Source organism: Stegodyphus dumicola, chromosome 6 (assembly GCF_044657685.1).
Source record: "Stegodyphus dumicola isolate Sdum_Otavi_A_Nest chromosome 6, ASM4465768v1".
Taxonomy (NCBI): Eukaryota; Metazoa; Arthropoda; class Arachnida; order Araneae; family Eresidae; genus Stegodyphus; species Stegodyphus dumicola.
In genome coordinates this window covers 155,113,444-155,140,571 of record NC_140773.1, presented here as the reverse complement: position 1 = coordinate 155,140,571, position 27,128 = coordinate 155,113,444, and the positions used below count along the sequence as shown (strand labels likewise).

The 27,128-nt window shown below is 29.3% G+C and overlaps 1 protein-coding gene across 1 annotated transcript; it reads left to right on the top strand.

Moving 5' to 3' along the window:
- Positions 1-599: 599 nt before the first annotated feature.
- LOC146996877 (uncharacterized) lies at positions 600-12,581 on the top strand. Its single transcript, XM_085819069.1, has 4 exons — positions 600-754; positions 3,812-4,036; positions 6,607-6,871; positions 11,492-12,581. The coding sequence occupies exons 2-3, from the start codon at positions 3,826-3,828 to the stop codon at positions 6,858-6,860; spliced, it is 465 nt and encodes a 154-aa protein (XP_085675195.1). The 5' UTR covers positions 600-754; positions 3,812-3,825; the 3' UTR covers positions 6,861-6,871; positions 11,492-12,581.
- Positions 12,582-27,128: the final 14,547 nt, after the last annotated feature.

Below are 27,128 nucleotides of genomic sequence, written 5' to 3'. Positions count from 1 at the left end.
AAATTGTATACAACAAATACAAAATTAAGTTTCTCTAAAGCATTTTTCTCTCTTTTATTTTTTGGTTTTAAAGTTTACGTTTTAATGTTTCGTTTTAAAGTTTCATTTTAATGTTTTAATGTTTAAATATCTTAACATTCAACTTTAAAAACCATACTTTATGCCATTAGTATGTAAAGTTGAAATTTTAGGATGTTTTATAAATTTACATTTTTATCTCCTAAATTAGAGTGCACAATAAAAAGACATTTTTATATTTGCTGTTATAAAATAAAACCCAAAATTTTTCGCTGAATTATTAGAAAAATATATAAGTTCGTAAGTGCGTTTTAATTAATAGTATGTTCCCTTGTCATTTCGCTCTGACAGAATTAAAAATAAAAGCAGATCTACAGTCTACAAAATACTAGTGGTTGATACTAGTTTGTAAACATGCCCCAGAGAGAAATTCATATCCAAAAAAAAAAAAAAGGCCGGCTCTACCTCTGACGTCGCGTCTACGTCACTCTTCCCACAGCCCAATAGCCTAGAAGAGAATACGTTGCGTTACCTGTGAGATGCGTAAACTAGGGAAGAGCATAGCATCTTGGTGACATGCGTGTTATTTATTCCATCATATGACCTCACTAAAGGTCACCTCCTAGGTAGGCCGCTATAAAAACTCCAGGTCTTTCCCGCCCTCAGCCATTTTAAAACCGTCTGCAAACACAAAGCAACAACTAGCTGCTTAGTCTTCTTTCTCTGTTGGCAACAGGTGAGTAAGAAGAATTTTATGTGGAAAATTCTTATCCATCGATATCAAAGAAGTATTTTTCGCTCTTGGATTATTTTTGTATGGATAACTTATATTCTTTTGAAGTTTCTCCGAGAAAAGTTTTACATTCAAATATAGAAAATAATTTGTCTTTTTTGGTAAATTCCTATGGATTATTACGCTATTTCCCTCAGGAAAAAAAAAAAAAAAAAAAGCTGTTTGAATTTTAACTCTTTCGTTCTGAAAAACCAAAGTAAATTGTTTTTTGAAAAGTGTAGCTGTAATGAAATTGAAAAAAGAAATTATTAAATATTATTGATAATAATATACTCTTAAAAGCGTAAATTTTGAAGTCATAAAAATATACATTAGAAATTAACTTGAAAAAATGTAATTTACTAACAAAATGCTTGTGCTTTAGTATTATACAAATAGTAAAACTAAAATAAAAGATGGATTTAATAAACTGTATATGTTTATATATATATATATATTTCAGTCCCCGTTAAAACATAATTAACATTTTGCTTTCAAATTACTTCAAAACATCTTTCAAAATATAACTTACCAGTATGGATTCACACTTTTAAAATAATTCTACTTTAATTAAACTTAGGAGATAATATAAGTATTATACAAATAGTAAAACTAAAATAAAAGATGGATTTAATAAACTGTATATGTTTATATATATATATATATTTCAGTCCCCGTTAAAACATAATTAACATTTTGCTTTCAAATTACTTCAAAACATCTTTCAAAATATAACTTACCAGTATGGATTCACACTTTTAAAATAATTCTACTTTAATTAAACTTAGGAGATAATATAATCAATTAATCAATATTGTTTAGGAAATAAATCATTATATATATATATATATAAAGAGACACAGAGAAAATTTTGATACGTGTTTTTTGCACGCTTTTGAAAAATTATGTGCGAGATGTCAAAATGTGAAAATGTTAATTTTTAATGTATCTTAAAAATAAAACATAGGAAAAACGTCCAAACATTTTTTTTTTTTACAGTTTTTTTTTTTTTCTTTCTTTTGAAATTATCTGAGGTTTTTATTTTTTTAGCCAAAATAAGAATTCGCTGAAAATACATGTATTATGTTGTTGTAAGAAAAGTGAAACTTAAATATATTTATCTAAAATTAAGTAGATTATCTTATGATTTTTAATGACGTTTAATTTTATAAGCTTTACAAAATCAGCTTTTTTCATTTCAAATTTCATTTTTAATATCCTTGACCTAAACTGTGTCTATATTTTCCCAAGTCTAAATATTGCAAGAAATATTAATAACTTCCAAACAATAGTAATAACTTCATTTGGGAAAAAAAGAAAATGCGTAGTTTTCCTACCGAAATAAATATTTATGTTTATTGCAAATTTTTTCGCTTTGCATTGTTATTTTTTGTATAAATAATACAGAAAAGAATAGAAGTTATGATATTATATTTTTCGATTTTACATGATTAACTGAGTAAATGCATGTCTAAAAATTAAGACTGTATGTCATTAGTGATAAATAGAATAAAACTGCTAAAGTTAATTTTTGCATTATGAGTTCCATTTCTAGTTCTGCAACAGATTGGTTGCATTGATTGATAATGTATTTTTCTGAGTTGGTAATGTAAAGACGAACCAGATTCCTTTATAAAATTCTCTCTGAATGCATTATATCTTAGGCAAATAATCTTAGATAATTTTAATGTTGTTAACGTATTGCCATCTAGTAATACATTTATATGCTCGAAATCCTATGCTATTTATTTACTGTAAAGAAATATGCCATTTATGCATCACTGGATAGAGACAGATGCCTTGGATATAAAGACGAAAATGTAACTTATGTATTAAATCCTCAGATAATCTGAATACATCAGGGGCTGGTAAATTTTGCAAATATGGGAGATAAAATTTATAATGATGATGTTAAGAGAAGTACAAAAAATTATTATATAAAAAAGGTGAAATTTAGTTTAATAAAATTTCTAATTAAACAGTGTGCAAATGATATCTGATTTTTAAACATTTGCTGAAAATTTTAAAAAAGATTAAAAAAAAAAAAAAAAAAGTAGAATTAAAACTGGGCAAAAAAAATCAACCATAGTTCGGCGTACATTTTTGAATAAATTTCTATCGATAAAACTTCTGGAAAATGAAGAAGGCATAAATTGTTTTGCTCTTGAAGAAGAGGTACTCGTGTCCGATTGCCCTCGAAACTCATAAAGTTTTGTTTAAAATCTACGCAACCTAATTTAAAATTTACGTTGGCATGTTTCTTTTAAAACTGAAAAGAAGCAAAAATTAATAAAAAAAATTGCTTAGGGATTTGCAAAATTAAAACAAATAAATAAATAAGCTTATTTCAGCTGTGTAATATTATCTCAAAGCCTCTCAGATACTATTAGACTGTGGAATTATACGATTGGTTCAAATCATTAAAATTAGTCAATTAGTATAAAATACCTTACGAACTTAACGAAAATAAAATTTTAAAAAAATGCTGAAAAGGTACTTAATTAGTAAAAGCTTTTTGAATAGCAGCCGCAGTCTTGAGTTATTATTTTCCCTTTGAAATACGATAATAAATTAATTTTTTTGTAAAATGTACGATCAGGCACTAAAGTTAAACATATTCAGATCCTTGAAAGATTATAGATATTAAGATCAATATTACTTACCTATCTCAATGGTTTACTAAATATCTACTGGTAGACTAGCGATCTTCTCATATGGATGAAATCATAACAATTTTTTTAATATTTAGACTGATTATTTAAATTTATTATTACATTTTCGTTATGTTTAGACTAATTGATTTCTATGAGACTGATTTATTTCTACTGTTGGTAATTAAATAATTAAAGGAATCATATGAAACCATTGCAACTTTTTTGTTAAATTATATTGCATATTAGCAATCTGTATGCTTTGAATTTTTGAAGACATTTCTAATATTTTTAGTTTATTATCAATCCATTGCTCTTTGAATTATTTGATTACCTAGCTGGTTAACATATAGCAAATTTTTAATTCCAGGTTAAAATTTCGGAATGGGTCTTAGCGGAAACCTCCTGACTGCGGCTTCTTTGATGTTGCTGCATATAGTCGCTGCTCAACATTCCTCTTCACAATCTCAACACAGCAGCCAGCAACAACAACAACAGCATAATTCACCAGCCTATTTTATTCCTAGCCCAGTTACAAGACAGTCTGGACTAGGGAGTGCCCTTAGTGGCTTAGGAGGCTTAGGCGGTAGTTTTGGTAAGTACATTGTACTACATTTTATATCTTAATCTATCTTGCTTTACTTCTTTCTTTTAAAATCGATAGCAATTGTTTTCTAAATTTTCAACTATTATTTAGAATTTTTCAATAGCTCTTATTCTAAGTACGTCCGAAACATAAAATGCAATAAAATAAGTATAGCGTTTTGTGTTTTAAATTATGTTTCAAATGACCGTAAGAGAACGATTGCTTACTTCCCTAATACCAAATAATAGCCAAATAGTAGAATTCTAGTATTAGGCATAATAAAAATTTTAATGACAGATATAATCGCAAAATGTTTTCTTAACCTATTTATAACATTTATATATACATACACACAAATACTCTTCTACTGAGCGTTGTCACGGCGAAACATTTCACTACACATCCTTTAATTCCTAAAAAGAGGTTTACGAAACTCCTAATAAAATCGGAAGAGGAAATGAGAATGATAAAGTATACTTCTGCCAATTTGTAGAAGAAATTTTGAAATTATTAATTAAATAAAACATTTATTCTATATTAAATAAAAATTTACTCTGAAGTGCAAGCTTTTGAAATACTGGGAATTTTGAACGGTACTTGTATTGTTTAAAATCCATTTTTAATCGATTTTTTTTAATTACGAAGAATTGGGTTTCTTGTTAATTCGTTAAGCTATAAACTGAGGTTTTTTAAGGAGATAAATAGAAAAAAAAAGGACTTTTTTTAAGTCATTAAGAATGTAAAATCCTACTTATATTCTGGTAAAATGCTAACAAAAATTTACATGATAAAACAGTTTTTCCCTATCAATTTAACTTAATTTTTTGGAACAGATAAAAAGTGAACATTTCTTTAAAAGCTCAGTATGAACTAGCGTTTATCGGCCCATTGCGTAACAGCAATGAGACTTTCAGGAAATACATTTGCTTCTTAAAAATAGTTCATGGAGGTTTTTTAATATTGTGCATTTACTTAGTTTATGTATAATATTTAGAGCATTAGTTCACATAGTTGTAAAACAGCAAATACTTAACCATCTGCTTGGATATAAATTAACCGATTTATGTGCCCAGTGAAATCAGTCGGGATTCAGATGACCACGACTTCCTTTTGTTTAAGTAATTCTTAAAACATTCAGATGACGTTTCTGAATGCTCTATGTTTCATATATGAGTGTTCTTAACCATAATTAATACCCAAAACATTCCAAAATTTACGATGATTCATCTTAAATTATTTTTTAAGTTTCCGATCATACAGTTTTTTTTTGTTATTGATGTAAGTGAAATTCATCATTTTCAAAAAAATCATCTGTTTAATTTAAATACTAAGATGTTCGAATGTATTATTTTTATTACATTCAGAACGTCTTTTAATAATGCATAACTTTTAAAACGAAAATATTCCAATTTAATAAATATAATACTTTTAAATTAATTAATGATTATTCTAAAGTTATTAAATTTTAAATAACTTATTTGCGTCTACAGTTACTAATTACTAATAAACACAATCTGCGCTATGTTCATCGCGAGTCAAAGATTTAAGTTTAAACCCTGTTAGCAAATAATCAGCCTAAAATTCAGCTGTAGCATTAATGACTGTATCATTTGACTGATAGACAGAATTTTGTACTATTTTAATAATGTTCATTTTTAAGGGTACGTCATAACAAGATTTTAGCAGAACATTATTCACATGCATAAATAAATAAACTTGAGCTACTATTACTCAGTGTTCGATATTCAATCAGCGTCAGATTTTACTTTATAAAAGTTTTTTAAACATTTCTGTTCAAGAAACATAAAGGTATTTTAATTCCACTTTGCTTCTTAGAATATGCTTATAACGATCTTTGTTAAATTTAATGTATTTAAGAATCCTTCTGACGCTCATAAAATTTATACCCTTTTTAAAGGTACTGCTTATTAATAAATATCTTTTAAGTATGTCTACAAATGCCATACTGATTTCATTATTCACACCATTAAATTTTAAAGAATTTTTTAACAATATAACAGGACATATGAATTAATGATAGTACGGTACGAATTTGCGAAATATGAATTTACAATTCTTTTAAGAATTTTGAGCAAAGTAACCATTAAGAAATGCCTGTTGCATAATAAGTAGGATATTTCTTGCTCAAAATACATCAGCGATAAATAGATAACCAGTAACATGATCCATAGAAAAGAAGAATATGTGAAAGAATACGTAGCCTATGCATATTAAAAAATTCTCAAATTATATTTTTACTTTCAAAATTTAATTGCTTTTTAAACAGCTTTAGATAATGTTATAACACTAAGGTCACTGCATTAAGTTTCGAAAACAGCTTGAGACATACGCAAGTCCTTTATCTAAAATGTCTAACTAATGATTTTAAACGAGCTATTATTTTTTTTATTCTTATCTCTTATTGTTCTGTATAATCTGCAATGAATGCAAACGAGTCTCAAACAGTTTGGGGAAGAATATTCGTACTATTTTGTTAACGGTAACAAGGAGCTCATATGATTTTTATGCAATTCCTTATAGCGATATCTGATAGATGACCATCTTTCTTTTAATTTTAGGAGGAAGTGGAGGACTCAGTAGCATTTTGAGTGGTCTTGGTGGCTTTTCTGGCTCATCAATGTTATCCACCGCTCTTCCCTTGTTGATGGTGGTGGGTCTGGGTGCGATGCTGGTGCCTCTGTTGGGCGGCGCCTTCTTCCGTGAAAGCCAGAAACGAGGGCTGCCCAGTGTAAGCCCTGCATTCCTTGAAGGTGTAACGGACATTTTGGAAAAGTTCATCAAGGCGCTGGACGCCGTCGAAAAGAAATATTAGTCGATGTCCAGGTAAGTTGAAAGCTCTTAAGATAAAATAAAAAAACTTATCTTTTTTGAGCAGTTTTTAATAAAGTCTGCAATAAAAAAGTCGTATGATTGTACGATAAAGGAACATATCTTAACAGGTTAATTAAACATATCTTAAAGAAAATGGAAAATAAGATAAAAAGTTCTGAGTTAAGTTATCTGTAATCATTTACTCGAATATATGGGCTTTTAATCTTTTAACTTTACAGGTACGTGAAAGCAAAGACATGTAAGAAGTGAATGAACCATTGCTTAAAAGTTTCATTAAAAGATTTCTAGGCGACTTCGTTTAGTTATACGAATAATATCGTGACAATTATGAAACTAGAGTGCTTCTTCTGTATAGCGGTTACTAGCTTTGAAATAATGCGGCTTTCGATATGATATAGGCTTGTAAAAATGGCCTCAATACAAAAACGTTAGATTACTTGCAAATAGAATTCTCCTAGCGCGTAAGTTCCGTTTGCTTAAGGTATCAGTTATAGATATTTGAAACTTTGGATCTGTTATAGATATCTGGAAACTTTGCAAATGATCTAAAGGTAAGGGGACATTTTTTTAAATAACATATATGCGCATTTCCGTGGGATTCGGTATTTAGGGAACTTTTTATTTCGTTTGGTAAGTACCAAATTAATAAGCTATTAATAACAAAAAAAATTACGTGCATCTTATATCAAGCATTCCTAATAAATTTCTTATAATAATCTATAAAGCAAATAATTTTGTATTAATTCCAGTGAGAAATTTAGATTAAGGAGGATTATTAAAGAACACTAGAAGCGAGTTTTAATTTTAACGATACTTCATACCAATAATACATCATGTGTCAGGAATTACTTAGCGGTACCTCTTTTTCCTCCTTGTTATTATTTTAATATTTTTATTAGAACTACAGCATTTAAAACGGAAAAAAGGCAGACTCCTTAGTCAGTTGTCCTTTCAGAAGTTTGACAAATAAACTGCAAATACGAAAGAATTTTATAAACTTTCTTTTTTACGTCTTTAATTAAAAACACCCTTCGATATAAGATCATAATAGCTTATCCTGTTACCTTTACGTTCATTCTTTTATACCCTTCGATATAAGATCATAATAGCTTATCTGGTTACCTTTACGTTCATTCTTTCATCTAAAAGATAAGTTAACTTTTACAGTTAGCCTATTGATGTTATTATACTATATCTGTTTTTGTCACTAGCTAAACTTAAGCTACTCTCAGAATAGGGTATCAAAATATTCGCCATCTTAATCTGCCGATAGACTACTTAATACAGTAACTAGGTTCATCGAAACATGATGAATTCGTTTTATAATATATATGCAGCGCACGTGATGGAGAGAAATAAAAATCAATCAACACGTGAGATGGATATTATTTCGTGACCTCATCATCGAACTGTTACGCATCACCGACGGCTGAAGAACACGGAAGTATGTGGGATAATGAATTGGACGCAGTGTAGCCGGAGGTGGATGTGTAACCTTAGTCGAAATCTAGTTTTTTCAGGTGAATGGTTCGCTTGGTCATGACGCGCAAATAGAATCACGTACTCGATGGCCTCGAAAAGTATTCCAATGTCAGGTTCTCTCTGTTATTTAATGGCATTATTTTCAAACTAGTAAACTGTAGTTGATTATTGTTATGACAACAGCGTATAAGCGAAGGTGTCAAATAGTTAGCATTTTGAAAATTTGCGATTTGTATGAAGCTGCTATTCCTCTCAATGAATTCTTGTAGCATTTCGGCTATTAGACACTCTAAAGACATATGAAATTCTCTGGACATTTTAAAAAGAAATAGTTTGATTTTGAAGTAATTAAACAGTGTATTAATGGCGAATAACACATAAAAAATTAAATAATATGTACAGCGCTGTGTCGCTGAAACAGAAGTTCTCGCCCCTTAATATTGCAATAGAAACGCACTTGACCCGCTTTCTTCTTTAAAAAGTAGCTTCGGATAATTAATTTTCGTTTCAAAACTGTCTGCAAAATTCACTAAAATGAAATAGAATGAAATAAAAAAGTAAACTTTCCTACAAATGGATGTTAAAAAAATAGCATTCAAAACAATTTTTTACCAGTAAAAATATTTTATAACAGTTAAACATTTTGAACAGTATTGTTAATGAATTTAAGCTTTCATTTGATCATATGACCACAAATATTTTTAAAAGGAGAATTTTTTTTTCTTGTGTTTATAAAACTGATAGCCTATTATCAAATGATACACTTTTGTGTTAATGTTAGGTAACACACATTATTTTTTGGGGGGGAATTACCTCTCGGAAAACTTTGCACTCAGTTATTGGTGATCTGCTGAGAATAAAATGATAACATTTTACCCTATAAAGAAATTATTGTGCTTATTTTTTGAATTATTTTTTACTATTTTCTAAATTATTTGAAGATTAAAATTTTTATAACAAAAGTATGAAAAATTGAATTATTAAACTGATGAAACCGATGCATTATTCTGAAAGCTGTTATTCCGCTGCTCTAATTGAGTTAATGCTTAGTAAACGCTTGAATTAATGCTAAAACTGAAATACGATTAGAAACTTAAATCTCAAATTTTGATTTGCATGATTTAGGTCTTAAATGGGTAATAATTACTAGCGAGTACTCAAAACCGTAAATTTCCTTATCGATGCATAAGAGATAAAATAAACTGAATTATATTGAGCAACTAACTAAATGCCGGAATCATTATTCAACCAGTAAGTTCGATTCTACGAGCTCCTAGGTTGGCTGCCCTATTCTGGTCTAGTTGTGTATCATTTTTCTAATATTGTCAGCATTTAGTTGTACAGTACTTGAAGATTCAAAGAACGGTTGTAAATCGTGAAAATCTTTTCAGAACAATGGAGGTGGTATGATGTGATGTTGAACCGCTGAATTAGAACACTGACTAACTTTAGTGCTGCTCTCTGTCGAACACTTTAGGTAAAAATGTATAATCCAGGAATATCTAATAATCCTCCTTCTCTGTCATCCCATGTGAACAATCACATCACCAAATTAATTATTTTATAAAATTTTGAGTATTATTCGCAAAGAAATTTAAAAAGTAAAGCGAATTTTTAATCAAAAATAGAGGTAATAAATGCAATATGAGAAAAATGAATTAAAAACGTATTTTTATAGTTTATCCTCATGGAATTAATAGCAGAATTTGCAATTTAGATTTATGATTTAGGTAGCACCATGATTCTAATAGTTAACACTTTTTAGATGTATTTTATGAATTAAATAAAAATTCATTAAAATAAATAAATCACAGAAATTATATACGTTCTTCTTTTCCTTTAATAGCATGCCATACAAAAGACATCAGAATTTTTTTTTTCAGTTTTCTAGATAAATTCTTTTTTAAATACATTTTTTAAAGTAGGCTGAAACTTGATAATTATTCATATGCGTGCAATACAATGTAAATGTGAAAGATTTTTTGTTTTTCATATTTTATCTCAGTTTATATGTCATTTATTAAAAATTTAAGTATGATAATTTTCATATTCGAAAATACACCCTATGCTGCATTGCGCATATTAAGGTTTTAAAAATTTGACATATTTATTTTATCGTTTGAACATCTTTACTTAATATATCCCAATAGTATACATTCTAAAACTGTTAATGCACATGCTGCAGTGGTGTTTATCCGCAGAACTATCCACCTTACGCATCGCCCGAAAAAAAAAAAAAAAAATAAAGAAAAGAAAAGGAAAAGAAAAAAATCTTAAAGCTTTTGGTTTTTACATTACGCCCAAGGGGCCTTTTTTTTTTTTTTTTTTTTTAATTTTCACACACATACATGCTTCGAAAGCATTTGGGCTAAAAATATTTAAAAACAGCCTATCTTTAGAATTTCTGATATGAAGTCTCACGTGTTAGAGATAAAATGTTTTTTCCCGTACAGTGTTGCAACTGCTTGCTTTGAAAAGCTTGAGTTTGTTATTTAAAAAAATCAGTATGGTTTTACAAAAGATGAAATACACAATAAAACAAATTCGAAATTCAAAATTCGGGTTTCCGTGTGCCCATATTCGGGTCGAGGATTAGGTTATTCAAAGTTTGATGGTTTTAGATATCGTTGTTTTTCACATTGCAAAAAACATGCACACATTCATGCAATTTCTTCATGATTTAATTTCTTTAAATATAATACAGGGCGATAATATTGGGTGGCAACAATTTGAAAAAAGGTTCCTGCTTTTATAGCGATTCAACAAAAAAAAATCCCTTTTTGAGACTAGTAGCCCTTCCGACCTAACGCTCCTTTAGGCTAAAAATAAAACAAAAAAGAATTTATATAGCCGTCGGTTCTGGGATAGACTTTCTGACCGATATTTGGTGACTCTTTTTTTTTTTTTTTTTTTTTTTCCGTGGGAACAATGTTTGGGGTTCTTTGCTGTTGGTAGCAAAGCCTTTCTAAGAAGGGAGAGTCACTAATCAGAAAATATCCTGTCTACTAGATTATTGAAAATACAGAATAAGGCAGCATGAATATAGTATTGAATGTTAATTATTTATCTCACACATTGTATAATTTTGAGACAATTTAATTTCAAGATATTAATATTTCTTCATTTCAGGAGGCTTTCCGTGTGACGCCAAAGTCGATCTTCCTCTGCGATTGAAATTGCTTTCCACGTGGCTCCACGATTCATTCCTGGTTCTTCTGTGACGTCACCTTTTAAAGCCTTGACGGCAGGGACTTTTTCATTACTAGATTCATGTATTATGCTCGGACCAAGCGGGTCTTGTTCCGTCCTCTCTCATTTCACTGTATATCACTGGATTCGTGTCTTGCATTTCAATATAATTAAATTTTTTTTAAATCATACTTTGATGTTAATTAAATATCTAGAACTTAATGTCTTAAAAATTCTGGAAGGCAAAAGTGAATGATACCTCTTATTTTTGCGACGCCTAAAATGTGTATTTTTAACATAAGAATCAAGCTTTTACAATGGTTACAGTGCAATAATTGTGTAAATGTTCCTTTGCTTCTGTGTTGCAAAAGCTTATTTGCTTCTTCCTCCCACTTATGTTCGGTTTCATTCGCTTGCTGTAAAGATAAAACTTACTGCTTATAATGCCCTTTCTTTGCATATTTTTCCAGAATGCAGCTGCTTTATTTTCAGGTTATGTCTACTTTCATATTTAATGCATTTGCTTCATGCATATTTATAAAATATGAATTTGCTTCTTTGTAGCTTTATTTATTGGATGCTTTTTTTCTGATATATTTATGTGCTTCTGCGCTATATGTGTGCATTTTTGTGAACTTTTCTTGAACAAATTGTGCTTGTTGACCGTTAATGTGCCCATAAATGTATTTATTTAGTTTAGGTTTTTTTTATACATAATAAATTTGATAATAAATTATGTTATTTGAAATAGAAGTATTGACATTTTTTTCCATTTAATGTATTCATTGTGATTTAAATATAATTAATTGTAAATTTAAACTGAATTTAAAATTCATCTTGCTTGCAACCAGAAGCAACTTGAAGAATGACTTCTGTAAACATTTCTTTTTAGGTATTTATTTGTAAGTGTTCTGTGATTGTTTTATGAACAATATAAATGTGATGATATTGTTTAGCCAAATGTGACGGCATGTTGTGAAACATGTGCTTATATGAAGAAATAAAGAATTTTTTCTCCATAAAAAATAAATTTTAAAAATTACAATTTTTTTTTTTTTTTTTTTTTTAGAATTATTTTTGTTTCTAAAATTGAAAGGTTGAAAAGGTTTTAACAGCGAATGCTGTAATAAAGAAGTAACACGTTTTATAGTCATATAGGTGCCTAATATTTCACGTTAAAAATACTTTTTATAAAATTCAATTAAAGATTGCTATTTTAATATATATCAGCTTGACAGATTACTTAAAATAGGTTTAATTTATACCTTTATTGTTTTTTGAATCTCTCATTTTGTCAAGGATTTGTAGAGCAATCAAAGTTTGAAAAATAAATTAAAGATCTCATAATTTGCCAAATGACAGCAATTTGAAAACTGATTTGCGTGATAAAGACCGTAAATTTTGTGCAGAGGCAGACCTCTGACTAGAGTTTGCAGTTAAATAGACATATTTAACTTCATCTTGCCGAAGACCCGACAGTGCATTAGGATAATATATGGATAGCGACATAGCATAATTTAACAAAATTAATGATCTAAAGTTTTAGAAAGATTTTTCTAAGGGCGTTTCTAACTTTAAAACTCTTCTGAGAAATAAAAGACATTGTGTACTAATTTGTAAATTTTCTAAAACCAAGGGGAAAAGCACTCTGAGTTAAATGTAATTAAATTTAAATTGTTGTAGAGAATTTACACATCACGGAATTGTTTTGAAATGTCCTTACATTCTAATAAGAAACGAAGTAGGTAATTATGTTGTAAAATAGATTACACAGAATATGTGTTACACTTAACTCATCAATCATATATAAATATTTGTAGCGCAGAAAAAATGTAATAGTCAGTCTGTGAACATTATGCGTAACTTGAAAAATTGCAGATTTAACATTAACGAAAATTAGACAATGTTTTAATTTTTAACTTTGTTTGAGAGTGGTCTCTGTCTGATTTGTCGTTTCATTCCTTATTAAATTTTATGAAAATTATAAATGCCTATAAAGCCGCTAGTACCTCACAATTGAATAACTAATTATTGTAAAAGATTAATTAAATTTTATGAAAATTATAAACGCCTATAAAGCCGCTAGTATCTCACAATAGAATAACTAATTATTGTAAAAGATAATTAATTGAGCTAATTAGTTATTAATTCAATGGTTACCTTGGAAAGAAAGAAATATAAATCATTGTTTAATTAACAATATTCACTTTTAACCTAATTTATACACTGTTACGTGTTTTCAGATGTTATATGTATATCAGGTCAGAATACTATTTGACTATTATTAATAGGAAACTTAAATTTATTTTATTTCTTAACTATGAAGCACATAAAAACGCAGAAATTCTAATTAGTCAAATGTAATTTAAATATATTTTGAATATCACATTTATTAAATTAATCTGGACTTCCATCTAATTAATCTTTAAAAAGAAATAAATATTTAAAAACAGAGTGTCGCAATTGGAGTTTAAGAGATTCTATCGAAAAACATAATATTTAAAGAAAAAAGGTTGAAAACAGTTTTTTTGCAATTTTTTTGGAAAAAAAAATTAAATTTGGAAAAGAAAAATCTAAACTTTCGCACTCGATACTTAATTTTATCAGTTTCTCAATATAGTTATCCATAATAGCTATATGAAGAGTTTCAACTAGATGAGACACGCACGTTAGCTTAGAATGTATTTCATTTATTGATATACGATCAACAAATTGGTTTATCAGAGTTTTACTTGTATCTATAAAAACTGATAAGTGATGCAGACCTTTTTCAATTCGGGGAAGGGGGATATGATACATTTAGCTCGCATTTTCGCCGAGAGATGGTGCTGTGCTGCAAATATCACAAAAAGAAATTAAATTCTGTACAGGAAAACTGCAATCTGAGAGTTCATAAGCAGAACTATTTTTACTAGTTCCAAACAGTACTCTAACACACCAGTTTGCTCAAATCGTAAATCCGCAACAATAATTTAGGAGGTATTATGCATCTTTTTATTTTTGTATAGAATATTTTAAAACGTTAAGGGAAAGTTAAGAAATCCAGTGTAGCGCCCTTTGTGGCTTGATTGCTGTTATACGTTGCTGTTCTGCGTATAATGTGTTACTAGAGCAGCTGCTTGCAGAAGTGCTATTTTAAGTCATATTAATTCTAAAATGTTTCTTTTGTATATGCAGTCTTTAATTAAAATATTATTTTAAAGAAAGGAAAAGAAAACAAAGAAAGAAAGTTCGGTAGTGGATATTGTCTTCTCTTTCAACATTCAAGAAATGGAGAGGAGATCCCATAGGTCTTTTAGATGTGAGGTAACAAAATTTTAGGATAGTTTGCTGTCTATTAAGATTTGCTTAGAAGAACTTTTTCAGTAGGTATGCATTCAAATATATTATATTTTATAACTTTAATCGAGGCATCTTGCACTTTTTTTTACAATTTATTTAAATTTTCTCATTTTGATATCGAAACCATAAATCATAAAACATAGTAAACTGAGAAACTAAAGATGTTTCGCACATTCACAGACAAATATGCACCGTTAAAAATAATTATGACTTCTTTAAGAAAAATATTAAAGTTTAAAAGACTTTAGAGAGTTTCTAAACGAGAAGTTTTTTAAATGTTAAAATATGGCAAAGTGAAAATCTGTAAGCTTAAATTTTTAAAACAACGGGAAGCATTCATGAAAAATTAAATTTTTGAAGATGAAATTTCGTAAATTTTCAGTGATTTTTATATGTAACAAAAGCTTAAATAATTAATTTAACAATTTTTTAAATTTTTAAATTTTGAATTAAAACTTTTATTAAATTTATCTAAAAACCTGCTATTTCTGTAACAATCAAAATTCAGTGTTTTCGAAGTTTTATTATATCTTGTTTGCAATTACTTTATTTAAAACAGTTAAACAAGTATAACAGAAACATCACCTATTGTTAGAAATCTTACTTTTTTATAATATATTTGCTGCAACTATACGGAAAACAATCCATAAAGGATCTCACTGATTAAAAACATCTGACTAATCTAAAACAATCCACAAAGGATCTGAGTGCGAAACATCTTCTTGACTTGAATGACGGTGGAATATCTTTATTAACATGTTGCAGGAAGAAGTTCAAATAGCGTAGCAAACTTAAATATCACTTCTGAGATGAAAATTCTAAAATACATCGGCTACATAAGTCGGATCTTTTGCTTTTGATTAAGAAAGCTTTTATTCGGAGAAAATGTTACGCTGTTGAAAATGCACATTTGTAGATATCAAACTTTCTAGAAATATCTTGAACAAGTTTAATTCGTAAAGAATAATACAAAAATTTGTTAAATTTACGTTCATTAAAGCTACCATCTGTGTGTATTATATCTAAATTAACTACTGGAATACAAATTTGGAATTATTTTATTTTATTCAGAGCTTCTGTTCATATAATAGAAAATGAAATCAAAGAGATTAATCCTAAAAGGGTAAAGGATACTTTACCCAAAATCTCTAATCTTTTGCAAAAAATCTCTAATCCTTTCGTGATTTTGTGAACCGGAGACAAATGCTTGTTTGGATGTCTTCACGGCTCTATGGGTGTTGTTTTATTCTTAGATTATAATAATAAAAGGAAGCAGTTTATAAGAAACAAGAATTTTATTAGAAAAACCAAAAGCTCGTGTAGTTCATATTTAAATTTTTACTACCGGTGGGCATTGCATACAGAAATTACCAATAAATTTCAAACGTGTAAATCCGCGTGTACTCAAATATGTAAGTAGTACGCAAAAACATTGACTTTTTATTGTTGCGCGTATAGTCGAAAATATACCAAAACGGGGAATTTTATTCTAAAGGTGAAACTGGGATTACGGATAATCAGGAAGAATCCATCAAACAATGAATGTGAGTTTTCTAACATACGTTTCTAAACATTAAACGATTTTGTTTCCAATGTTATTATTAAAGGAAAATATACGAGTACTAGCACGTTGCTATTTCAGTAACGAATCAGAAGATTTGGCTTGAATACAGGCTTATCTTTGATCGGTAGTCGTCAAATTCAAGCTCGTTCCCTAACTGAAGAATAAAAATAACTCAGCTAACATTACTAATCTGCCGATCAACATGCCCTCATTCCATTTCATAATAAAATGCTGATTATTTTAGTTTATCGAATATTGCACCGAAAAAATAAACAGAACCACCGTTAATTACCATTAACACACGCGGCTGAAAATACTTTGCCTTTAAAAACATAATATAATGAACTCAACTAATTGCTGTGCAGTGAGGAAGCAGCTGTAATACGTTCATCAGTTTGTTTCTCTGCTGTGAGAATCAAGAAGAAACTATGACTGTAAACGTTTACTAGACACCGTGTGCCTTCGAATAAATTTTTAATGGAAGCAATCTCGTATCAACGTTAAACATAAGCAGAAGCATAGAAACACCAAGCAGCTGACTCTTTTGCTCAGTTTTAAATAGATTTCGAATTACCAGTTTTCAGATATTTTACCGCTTCACCTCTGATTGATCGCAATAAGTTCGTAATAACACAAGAAAAGACCAATCCACAATGCTGAACACCTTCTATTTAGAGAAATAAATTTACTTCAATGAGAAATTATATTGTCAAATATGAAAAAAGCAAATGCACTTTGTAACAACAATATCCAGTTCATTCTTTCACTAAATTCATGGTCCTTAGTCTGAATATAACGAACTTTTCTTCTAATAATTCCAATTCTTCAGAAGAAAATAAAAAAAATTAAACTCAGCAAGTTATTTGATTATGTATGGTGTGATAGAGTTTGACTATGAAGAATAAGTTGGTAGCTCTCTGATCTGCCTATGAACTTTAAAATAACGTTTTACCTAAATTAGCGTCATATATGAACATCAAATTTATAATAATTCAATTGAGAATTATATTTTAAATCTCGACTACATTGCCGTTAGGTAAAACATACTTGAGTAATATGTTTCATCCGATGTAGTATTATAATCGAAGCATAATATACTACAGAAAAAGAAAGTTTTTTTTAAGGAGTTTCCGACAAATTAAATTTGCTTTAGCACTCACTCACGATTCTGAAGTTAGTGCTGCCATCCAATGTCAATAATAGGAATCTTTTCAAGTTGGTGCTGCCATCTGATATCAATAGTAGGGAACTTGTAGTTAGTGCTGACATCTATCGTCATTTATGGTAAATTAAAATGTCATTTTTTATGACCCAAACTTCTTGCAAATAAAAATGAATTTTCATTGATTCACCTTTTAATTTTGATCCGAACAGGAAACTTATAAGCATAAGAATAAGCATACAGAATCGATCTAGAATTGTGTACCTTTTTATTAGTAGGGGCGTCATGTAACACGATTTAGAGTGTTCAGACAACACTCAGAACCTCTGCAGTAAAAACGGACTGTTTTCGCCAACCAGACACCCAACAGTCAGGAGCTACCGTTTTCTCTTATTTAATTACAGTAACAGTTTTTCAAGAAAGTTTTCAGTTTACAGTAATAGTTTGAAGGAGGTAAAGGACGCTTTTAAGGAATTTAATAGATTAAATTTGATTTAACATAACTGAAAAGAGAAAAAGGCCGCTCCTTCAAAATTTAGCTTAGTTTTACTACAAATATATAATCATGTATATATAGACATAAAGTAAGAAATTTAGAACTAATTTTTCCCAAAAACAAAAAATTGAAATTCATAATTATGAATTATATGAATTATGAATGGTCTTTGTGAAAAATTAGTTCTAAACTTCTTACTTTGTCTTTACTGATTTTTTTCAGCAGCTTAATGCACGAAAATATTAGGCATATTTATATTTTGTTTTAAAAACATTTTTGTAATCATATATATATAGAGATAGATAGATAGATAGATATAAATATAGATATAATATATATGGCAAAATATATAAGATAAATTGACAGTAGTCTATTTTATCCTTCATTTTAATTTGGGTATTTCCCTTTCTGCCTAAAAATATTAATTATTTATAGCATATCAATCTATATTACATCATTTCAAATTAATCTGTATCATACGATTTTACATCATGCTGAAATGCAGATGCACTTTAGCCAATAAGATTTCAGTTGAAACAAATCATTTTTTACTCTATCACAGTCTTTCTTCCGAATGCTTCGCATTCTCGCTCGCTTCCCATCTTCCAACGCATAGCATCTCACTTAATAACTAAGAACTTCAATTATGCAGTTCACTTTTTACTTTTTACACTTAGTTTTTTGTACATTTTTAATAAATTTAGATATATATTTTTTAAACCATCTTCCTAGCTTTGTTTCGCTTTAAATTCAGATTTAAAATTTTGCTTTTCGTAAAAATTTGTAACATTATGTAGAATATTTTTTCTTTTTATTCTTTCTTTTTATTCTTAGAAGAGAGATTCGAGAGGGTATTCTAAAGTTCGGAATCGAATTCGAGAATTTTTAAGATTTGTTTCAGCTTTAATAAAATCCTAAAACTAAATTTCTGCTTTCCGCGTCCATCAATGTAATTAGAGTTCACAAGGTATTGATTATGATTCCAAGATTTAACAAGTCACAAGAACACGCTAATGAAAATCTGATTATTTTTCAAATTCTGACGCTTTCACAGGTTATGATTTTTGCCATTAAAGAGATGTTATAAGGTTTTTTTTCCTGCTGAATTTTTAATTATTACAAAGAGACTTTTATTATACAGTTAACTTCAAGGTCAGTTAATTATACTGAACTGCAAAGGAATTTTTCAATTTGAAAATGTTTGGAAATTCGCTTACTGCTTCAGATATCTTGTTTCAAAGCCCATTAGTCCTCAAGAATCGTTTCCACATATCCGAGATGAGAACTTCTGAAAGAGAATAATCTCATAAAGTAAATCAATTTCGTCAAGCCGATGCTTTCTTAACCCTTTAGTTTTATTATTAAGCTTGTTGTTCCAACATAGTATTAGATTATTATTTTGCTTTCTTGAGGAAAAAATCAAGCACATGAAACTGAAAGATACATAGTAAAGTATTAACTCATAATTAAAAACACTACTTTGTCACGTTTGACTGAGGCCAAAATAAAATTCCCTAACTATTTCAAGCTGAATTTTAAAGCTGTACAGAAATCGGATGATATAGATATCTCAAAGTTAAAGATTTTTTGTTTATCTTTCTTTAATAACGAATTAAATTCTGTAGTATTTAAAGAGAAGCATTCGTAACAGCTATAGTAAATATTATTGCTTTTTTCTGTATTCCAGTTCCATATTAGCAGAGCTTTTTCTTTTTTAGGTGCAGTTAAGTACAAGTTATCCTAAGCCGACCATCCATGACCCATTAGAGTAGAGCCGTTGTGGCCTTCTGAAGAGAGAATAATTACTTTTAATACTCAATTAGGGTCCTTAAATATGCTTCAGATCATTCGTTCATCAGAAAAATAATCATCTTAGAGAGGGGATCTGTATGATATGTTTTGTTAACAGAACTTCTGGTTTACATTTTAGACGATTTTCTTTTTATTTATAAAAATATTTTACCTAAACCTTTTTGCATTTGAAATGTTCTAATTGAATATTCCCTTATTCCGCACTATCTTTTGTGATACTTCTTTGGTGATATGAAGCAACTCCAATGATGGAACACAGCAATAACTTTTATTTAACACTAAAAAATGGCGACATACAAACAAGAAGAGAAAACATATTCTATCATTTAAAAATAAATTACATTCTTCGCGCGAGAGTCGCACGAGGCACTCGAGTCTGGTTTCAAATATTGCCATTCACAAATACCTTAATGTTCATCTATTTAAATTATTTAATCTACAAGATTTTAATATTATTTAAAGCTGTTACAACCTCTCCCCCAACGGAGAGACTTTTACCGAAGGGAAAAGTTCTGTAAATTTCGAAAGTTTATAAGCTCGGCTTGCTCGATTGCTTAAAGAGAAAAGGTTATTTCTCTTATAAATTTCTAAATTTCAGGCCAAAATTTTTAAATTTTAAACAAATATTTTTATACCACATTTAAGTAGTAAAAGATGCAAAATTATCAAATTAGTCTTCCTTTTTTCCTTGACGGCGCCTAGATATTTCCATGGTGGACCAGTTCCTTGGCTATAATTCACAGCAAAGCGTTTCCTCAGTTCATCTGTGCCTTTTGGATAATATTCATTTGTCATTTGCTTTCGACAATTGTTTTCTTCGTCTATTAGTAGCGGCTTTGATATTAAATCAAAAGCCGAAAGATGATGATAACGCTGCATTGCAAAATTATTCTCAATATTAATTTCTTTATCATTTTTTAAATTTTCGTGAACATCTTCCTCGTTTAATTCTGGTGATTTAACTTCTTCTTCAAATACATCTCTCGATGCTTTATTTTCTTCCTTCATCGGTTCCAAGATCTGCTCTTCAGCTATTTTTCTTTTCCTTTGAGCTCTAGTAGAAATGGCATTAAAATGGTATCACTAAGTTTACGTTTAAGTGATAAACTAATAAAATAAGGCAGTTCAGTGTTAACAGGAAGTAATAACCTGATATCACTAATATTACGTTCAGTGATGAACTAATAAAATAAGGCAATTCAATATCAACAGGAAGTAATAACCTGGTATCACTAATATTATGTTCAGTGATGAACTAATAAAATAAGGCAATTCAATATCAACAGGAAGTTATAATCTGGTATCGCTAATATTGCGTTCAGTGATGAACTAATAACATAAAGCAATTCAAAATTAACAGGAAGTAATAATCTGGTATCACTAATATTGCGTTCAATGATGAACTAGTAAAATAAAGCAATTCAATATTAACAGGAGGTAATAATCTGGTATCACTAATATTATGTTCAATGATGAACTAATAAAATAAAAATACGCACGATTATTCGATCTCGGTCAGTGCCTCCAAAATAATTAAGACTGTGATGCTTCTTTGGCGAAATGAAGCAACTCCAATGATGGAACACAGCAATAACTTTTATTTAACACTAAAAAAATGGCGACATACAAACAAAAAGAGAAAACATATTCTAACAGTTAAAAATAAATTACATTCTTCGTGGGAGAGTCGCACGTGGCACTCGAGTCTGGTTTCAAATATTGCCATTGACAAATACCTTAATGTTCATCTATTTAAATTATTTAAACTACAAGATTTTAATACTATTTAAAGCTGTTACACTTTCTACACCGCAATTTCCAATATAAAGAAGCCTTTTTTAGTATCGAAAGAGGTAGTCTTGATGATTTTCCTGTTCCATTTTTTCGAGGAAATTAACAATGGATTTTGACGTGCGGTTGCGTGGTTTATCTTGTTGCAGTTCTACTGATTGATGGCACTGTGGGTAAAGAGAAGGTATTTCATATTCGCAAATTGGGTATAAAATATGTTCCTGATAATATGTGGAGTTTATCTTAACAGTTTTCTGCACTCTCTTTAATTTTTATTTGTCTTCATATCAAAAACCAACAACAATCATAAATCTCTTTAAAAACTATCTCTAGATTTTTGCACTATGTTCCAAGATTTTTGTCCTCTCTTTGATGATAATAAATAGATATCTTTTTATTGCGGTCGTTTAAATATATTCAAGATTCATCTATTGCAACAGCCTGTTTCCATTTTTGTCCGAATAATCGTTTCTCATAGAGAATTTTGCCGCACGTTCTGCTTTTGGCGATATGTCGTGGAGAAAGACGATGCACATTACTTTCTTTCGTCTTTTTAAGATTCACTCAGCATTAATCAATTAGTTTACAGTTGACGCTGAGCATTTTAATGATTATGTAACTGTCCTTTGACTTCGAAGATTGTCTTTTAACATTAACGTTCCTATCTTTGCAACATTCAAAACATTTCGTGTTTATCTTGAATATGTATTTTAAACAATTTTTCTCCTTGAAGCCAAACTTTGACGCTGTTTTCCTTTCTTTCTTACACTTTCATAGCATTTTTAGCTAAATAAGAATAGTTTTCTTCGGAGCGAGCACAAATATAGCCTTATGTCCATTGCTTCTTTAAAAGCGCCATTTTGCATGAAAACAAAATTGTCAAATAATAGACCCTAATTTACACTTTCTAAAATATAGCTGCATTTAAATTAATTTTCCAAGAAGGCGATTTTTTATAGCAAATCAAGCTCGTTTAAAAGTGTGCGAACAGCCTTTCTAATATTGCTTGCTCGTATTTTGTTACGATAGACAAGATATTTACTAAAAGCTCATCCTTTCCATGCATTTAAAAATCTTGTTATTGAGTTTATTTGGATAGCAGAAATCAATATTTTGCTTCAAGTACTTGTATTTTGGCTCGATAAATGGAAAGTTAATTTTGACTTTTTCTTATTGGTGTTAAATGGCAGCACTAGTTTAAAATAAAAGAATCTGGTTTGGAAAGCTTAGATGTTCAAGAGTATGCTGTTTCTCGTCTGACGAGGAATTGTACTATAACTTATAGAAAAACAACTTACCCGAAACTCCTAAAAATGTTTCGAGATATAAATATTGCTCTTTATTTATTATTATATATTGATGTAAATATTTCCTGTAACCTATAACGTCAAACGTTAATGCGGTGAAATAGCCACTGAAAGCTTAAACAAAAATATCTGATGTGTGCACCACATAACTTCCTTGTACGAATATTAAATTATGCGCATTTTTCTCGCATTTCATTTAAAACTTACTTATTGGACTGAATTAAATCTACTAGAGTCTCAATGACAAGGCACGTAGTATATACGTCTTTTAATACATTTTTATTAATTACAATAATACTGTAAGTATTCGTTAAAATTATCAGTTTTATGTATTATATCAGTCAAGCGTAATCTAAATTGGAGCTACAAAATGTGTTATGAACAATGTGAATTACCTACATTATAAAAAGTAAAAAGAAGTGCAAGTTCTATACACATCACTTTTAAAATTTTCGTTTTATTAAGAATTGCAATTACAATTTGGAAATTAATTTAAAGATATTTCTCCAGGTGGTATATGGCAGATTTCTGGGAAGTGGTCATTTTTCAAATTTTATTAAGTACGGATTAAAGGCCTCACGTCTCGAGCAGTAGCAGCACTTGCCGCGTCTTTCGCTCGATAAACTATTCAGTATACAGTAATGTAACACTGCTGTTAAAAACTGAAAACTCCTCCGCTATAAATATGTCAACTTTGAAATATAGCTTATAACTCTGGGAAGATAATTTGCAAAACAAACAGTGAAATGAAAGGATTTTATTTTACAAAGCTGTTAGCTTCATAATAAAAGCATATGGAAAAACTTTCAGAGCTTTTCATATTACGAAATGAAACATCTCTCTGTTCATAACAAATAATTCGCTGTTGCTCCTGGAAAAGTTGATATGGGTTAAGTGCATTCTAGTTAGTATATGCTTAGGTCCCAATTCATGGGCTCATTTCCAGCTTTAATTATTAAACTTAATTTATACAGAAGTACCGAGCTCAACTTCCATTAAGATGTATGCGCATTTATCAGCCTGGTTTTGTACTGTTTAAACCTCAACGAAAAAAATCAGCCTGGTTTTGTACTGTTTACAAACAGTAACCTCAACGAAAAAATGTTTTTTCCAAAATTTTGGTTTTGCGATTTTACGTAATGACTGCGAAGAGAATTTTCTTGCAGATATTCTGGCTGTGAAGCCGGCAAATCAAAGATGGAGGACTTTTTCCTTGCACTCACACGTTTTGCATTCCCGTCAATTTTCAAAGTGAGAATTTTTACTGTAAAATTTGAGTTTTCCATTTTGCTTTTAGTTATGATGATAAACAGACGTATATAGTACACAAAATCTTTCTAATTATTTAGCATTCACTCACTTACTTTTATAAAAAGCATATTTTGTTTACAAACATATATCGCTCTAAAAGCCGTTTGTGAAAATTAATGCGAAAACATTTCTTAAACTTTCTTAAATTCGAAAGCTGTCATTGCTTGATCAGTTTTTCTAAATTAGAATTAAAATCTGCTAGAATGTATATCTTGAAATACAGATTTTAAAATTAGATTATTTTCAAGCGATAGATGGATGATGACAAATAATTGTCTCTCAAAAATACTCCAAAGTCAATAAGGATTCATTAAAGCTCCAAGTTGTTTAATAAAACACATTTATTAGACGATTATTTGTTTTGACATCGAAACTCAATATGTGCATCTTTAAATATCACAAAAAGATGCCTTCTTTTCTTATAACTCAAAAACGCAGCATCAATTACTCTTAAAATAAAAAAGAATAGAACAGACTTAGCAATATTTTTACTGTTGCCAGAACCTAACTACTAAAAAATCGCGCAGTTACAAACACGTCAAAAATGAAATTCAGCAAGCATTATTCAAAGATAAAAATAAAATATAAACGAAATAATAACTTACGTTTGTAAATATTTGAAAGATACAATTTTTCACAGATGATATGAATAGCATAAATAGTAATATAAATAGCATAAATAGTAATTAAATTATAATAGTAATTATTTAAGAGTTTTAATATGGAAAAAATTAACGAGAGTCTTTAAATGTGACTGAAACTACTTTGATTTGCTGAAGTTCATTTAGAGATTTCTAATGATTTATTTTGAAGTAAAACAAAACAAATTTTAATAGTTAGATGAAATTAAACTATTATCATTCTTCGGTTATCCTTATAACATTCTTAAGTTTAGCTCAGAACGTCATGATTCAAGAACTCATATCTGAGTAGAGTCAAGTTGACCTAGTCAACTGGGAGACATATGAAGAGAATTTAGGGTCCTCAGGGGTTGATAGCCAAGTTCATTGACCTTGAAGCCACCTCAGTCGACACATTGACAGCCAAATCGTTTAATTATTTTTTTTTTTTTTTAAAGCTAAAGGTTTGCCGAAAAGGACGATAGTCAAAAAACAGTTCTGTTCCTTGTATCAGGTTTTTATAATGACCGATAAACTGTAAATTTATTAATCACTGAAAACGCGAAATAGATAAACGCGAAATAGATAAACTATAATCATTAATAATCATAAGCTGTATAATGTTTTAAATTCCTTATTACTATAAATTACATACTTAAATTCTTTCTAGTGTTATATTTTTTACTGGCTCCTTTTAGAAGCTTGTGGATGCTCAACAATCTAGAGAAATTAATCCACATTTGAAACGAAATTTTAATATTATTAAGAGGTTGCTATTATACAGAAATATTTTAAGGTGTTGGAATGGCCACAGATTTAATTGCTGTTTTGCATTGATACAGACATTGTCATAGCAACACATTTGCCACTTTAAAACCATATTTTAAACAAGTTATATGCCACAAAATTAAGGAAAATCCACTATATCCCATCAAAAAATAATATTGTCTCTATGAATAAGTAAAAAAAAATTTAAAAAACATTACATTTCAGAACATGTCTTAGACAATTAATATTTAACCTATAACAACAATTAAGCACTCAGATTATAAACAAATTATTCACGTGACCATTATATGCCTATTAAAGCAATATATATATATGTGTGTGTGAGAGAGAGAGAGAAAATATGAAAGAAAACTAATAACTTTTATTTAGCTATAGTCCCTTTAATTTCTCATTTTAATTTGGCTATGTCACCTAGCTGAAAACTAAGGTGCGTCGTCTGGAAAACTAATCCGCATCACATCATCTTATTCATGCTACAATGCGGTAATCTCTTCTCCAATCGCAGTCCAGAATTTAAACAATGCAGACAACTCAATAAATACCCCTTGCTGTCATGCGCACTCACTTTACCTGCGTTTCTCTCTTTATAGTAAGGCATGTTGTATTCTTTCTCTATGTCGTGCATTCTCTGAAAGAATGTAATATGATACAAAAAACTGTGGGATAATTGTAACACACATAGTGATGCGAAAACGAGAATAGGTGTCCTAAAAATTAGTCATCAAGAAATTAAATTATGTCTTGTTATCTACGCCAATGTCTGCAAGTTCCTTCTTTTGCGTTATTATTAAATCTTTTGTATCTACATTACTTTCTAATCATCAAGTCATCTGCAAAATTATCATTCATATACTACATACATACATATATATATATATATATATATATATATATAAAGATATATATATATATATAAACTTGAAGCACCTAAATTAATTAGTAAACTGGTATACAAGCAAGGCAATTCATCTATAGTATAATAATTGCAACCATGTATAAGAGGTTTAACACAATATCAAAGCTAATCCGATTAAAGAAAGAATTCATTGTAGAATAACCCGAAAAATAAAAGTGCAAAAGGGAAAATATACAAAATTATACGAAAAAAAAAATCTCCTAATCTCCTTTTATTGAAACTCCAATTCAGAACTCATCAGGGGATGAGCATGTTAAAGTTAACCTGAAAAAAAGTTACAAATAACCTAAAAAGGATTTTTTAAGTTGGTTATCTAGAAACTGAACCACATGGTTATCAAACACACATGTCCGAATTTCAAGGATCCCACCAATGGGTGAGTTATTAAGACCGGAGAATACTAGTAATTTTACCTGGGTTCGAGCGCAGGCGAACGGGCTGGCTGCATGGTTGTTTCTCGAGGTTTT

Coding starts and splice junctions, on each gene's coding strand:
- LOC146996877 (XM_085819069.1), top strand. CDS start 3,826: ATGGGTCTTAGCGGAAACCTCCTGACTGCGGCTTCTTTGATGTTGCTG. Junction 4,037..6,606: donor AGGCTTAGGCGGTAGTTTTG/GTAAGTACATTG, acceptor TTTTAATTTTAG/GAGGAAGTGGAGGACTCAGT.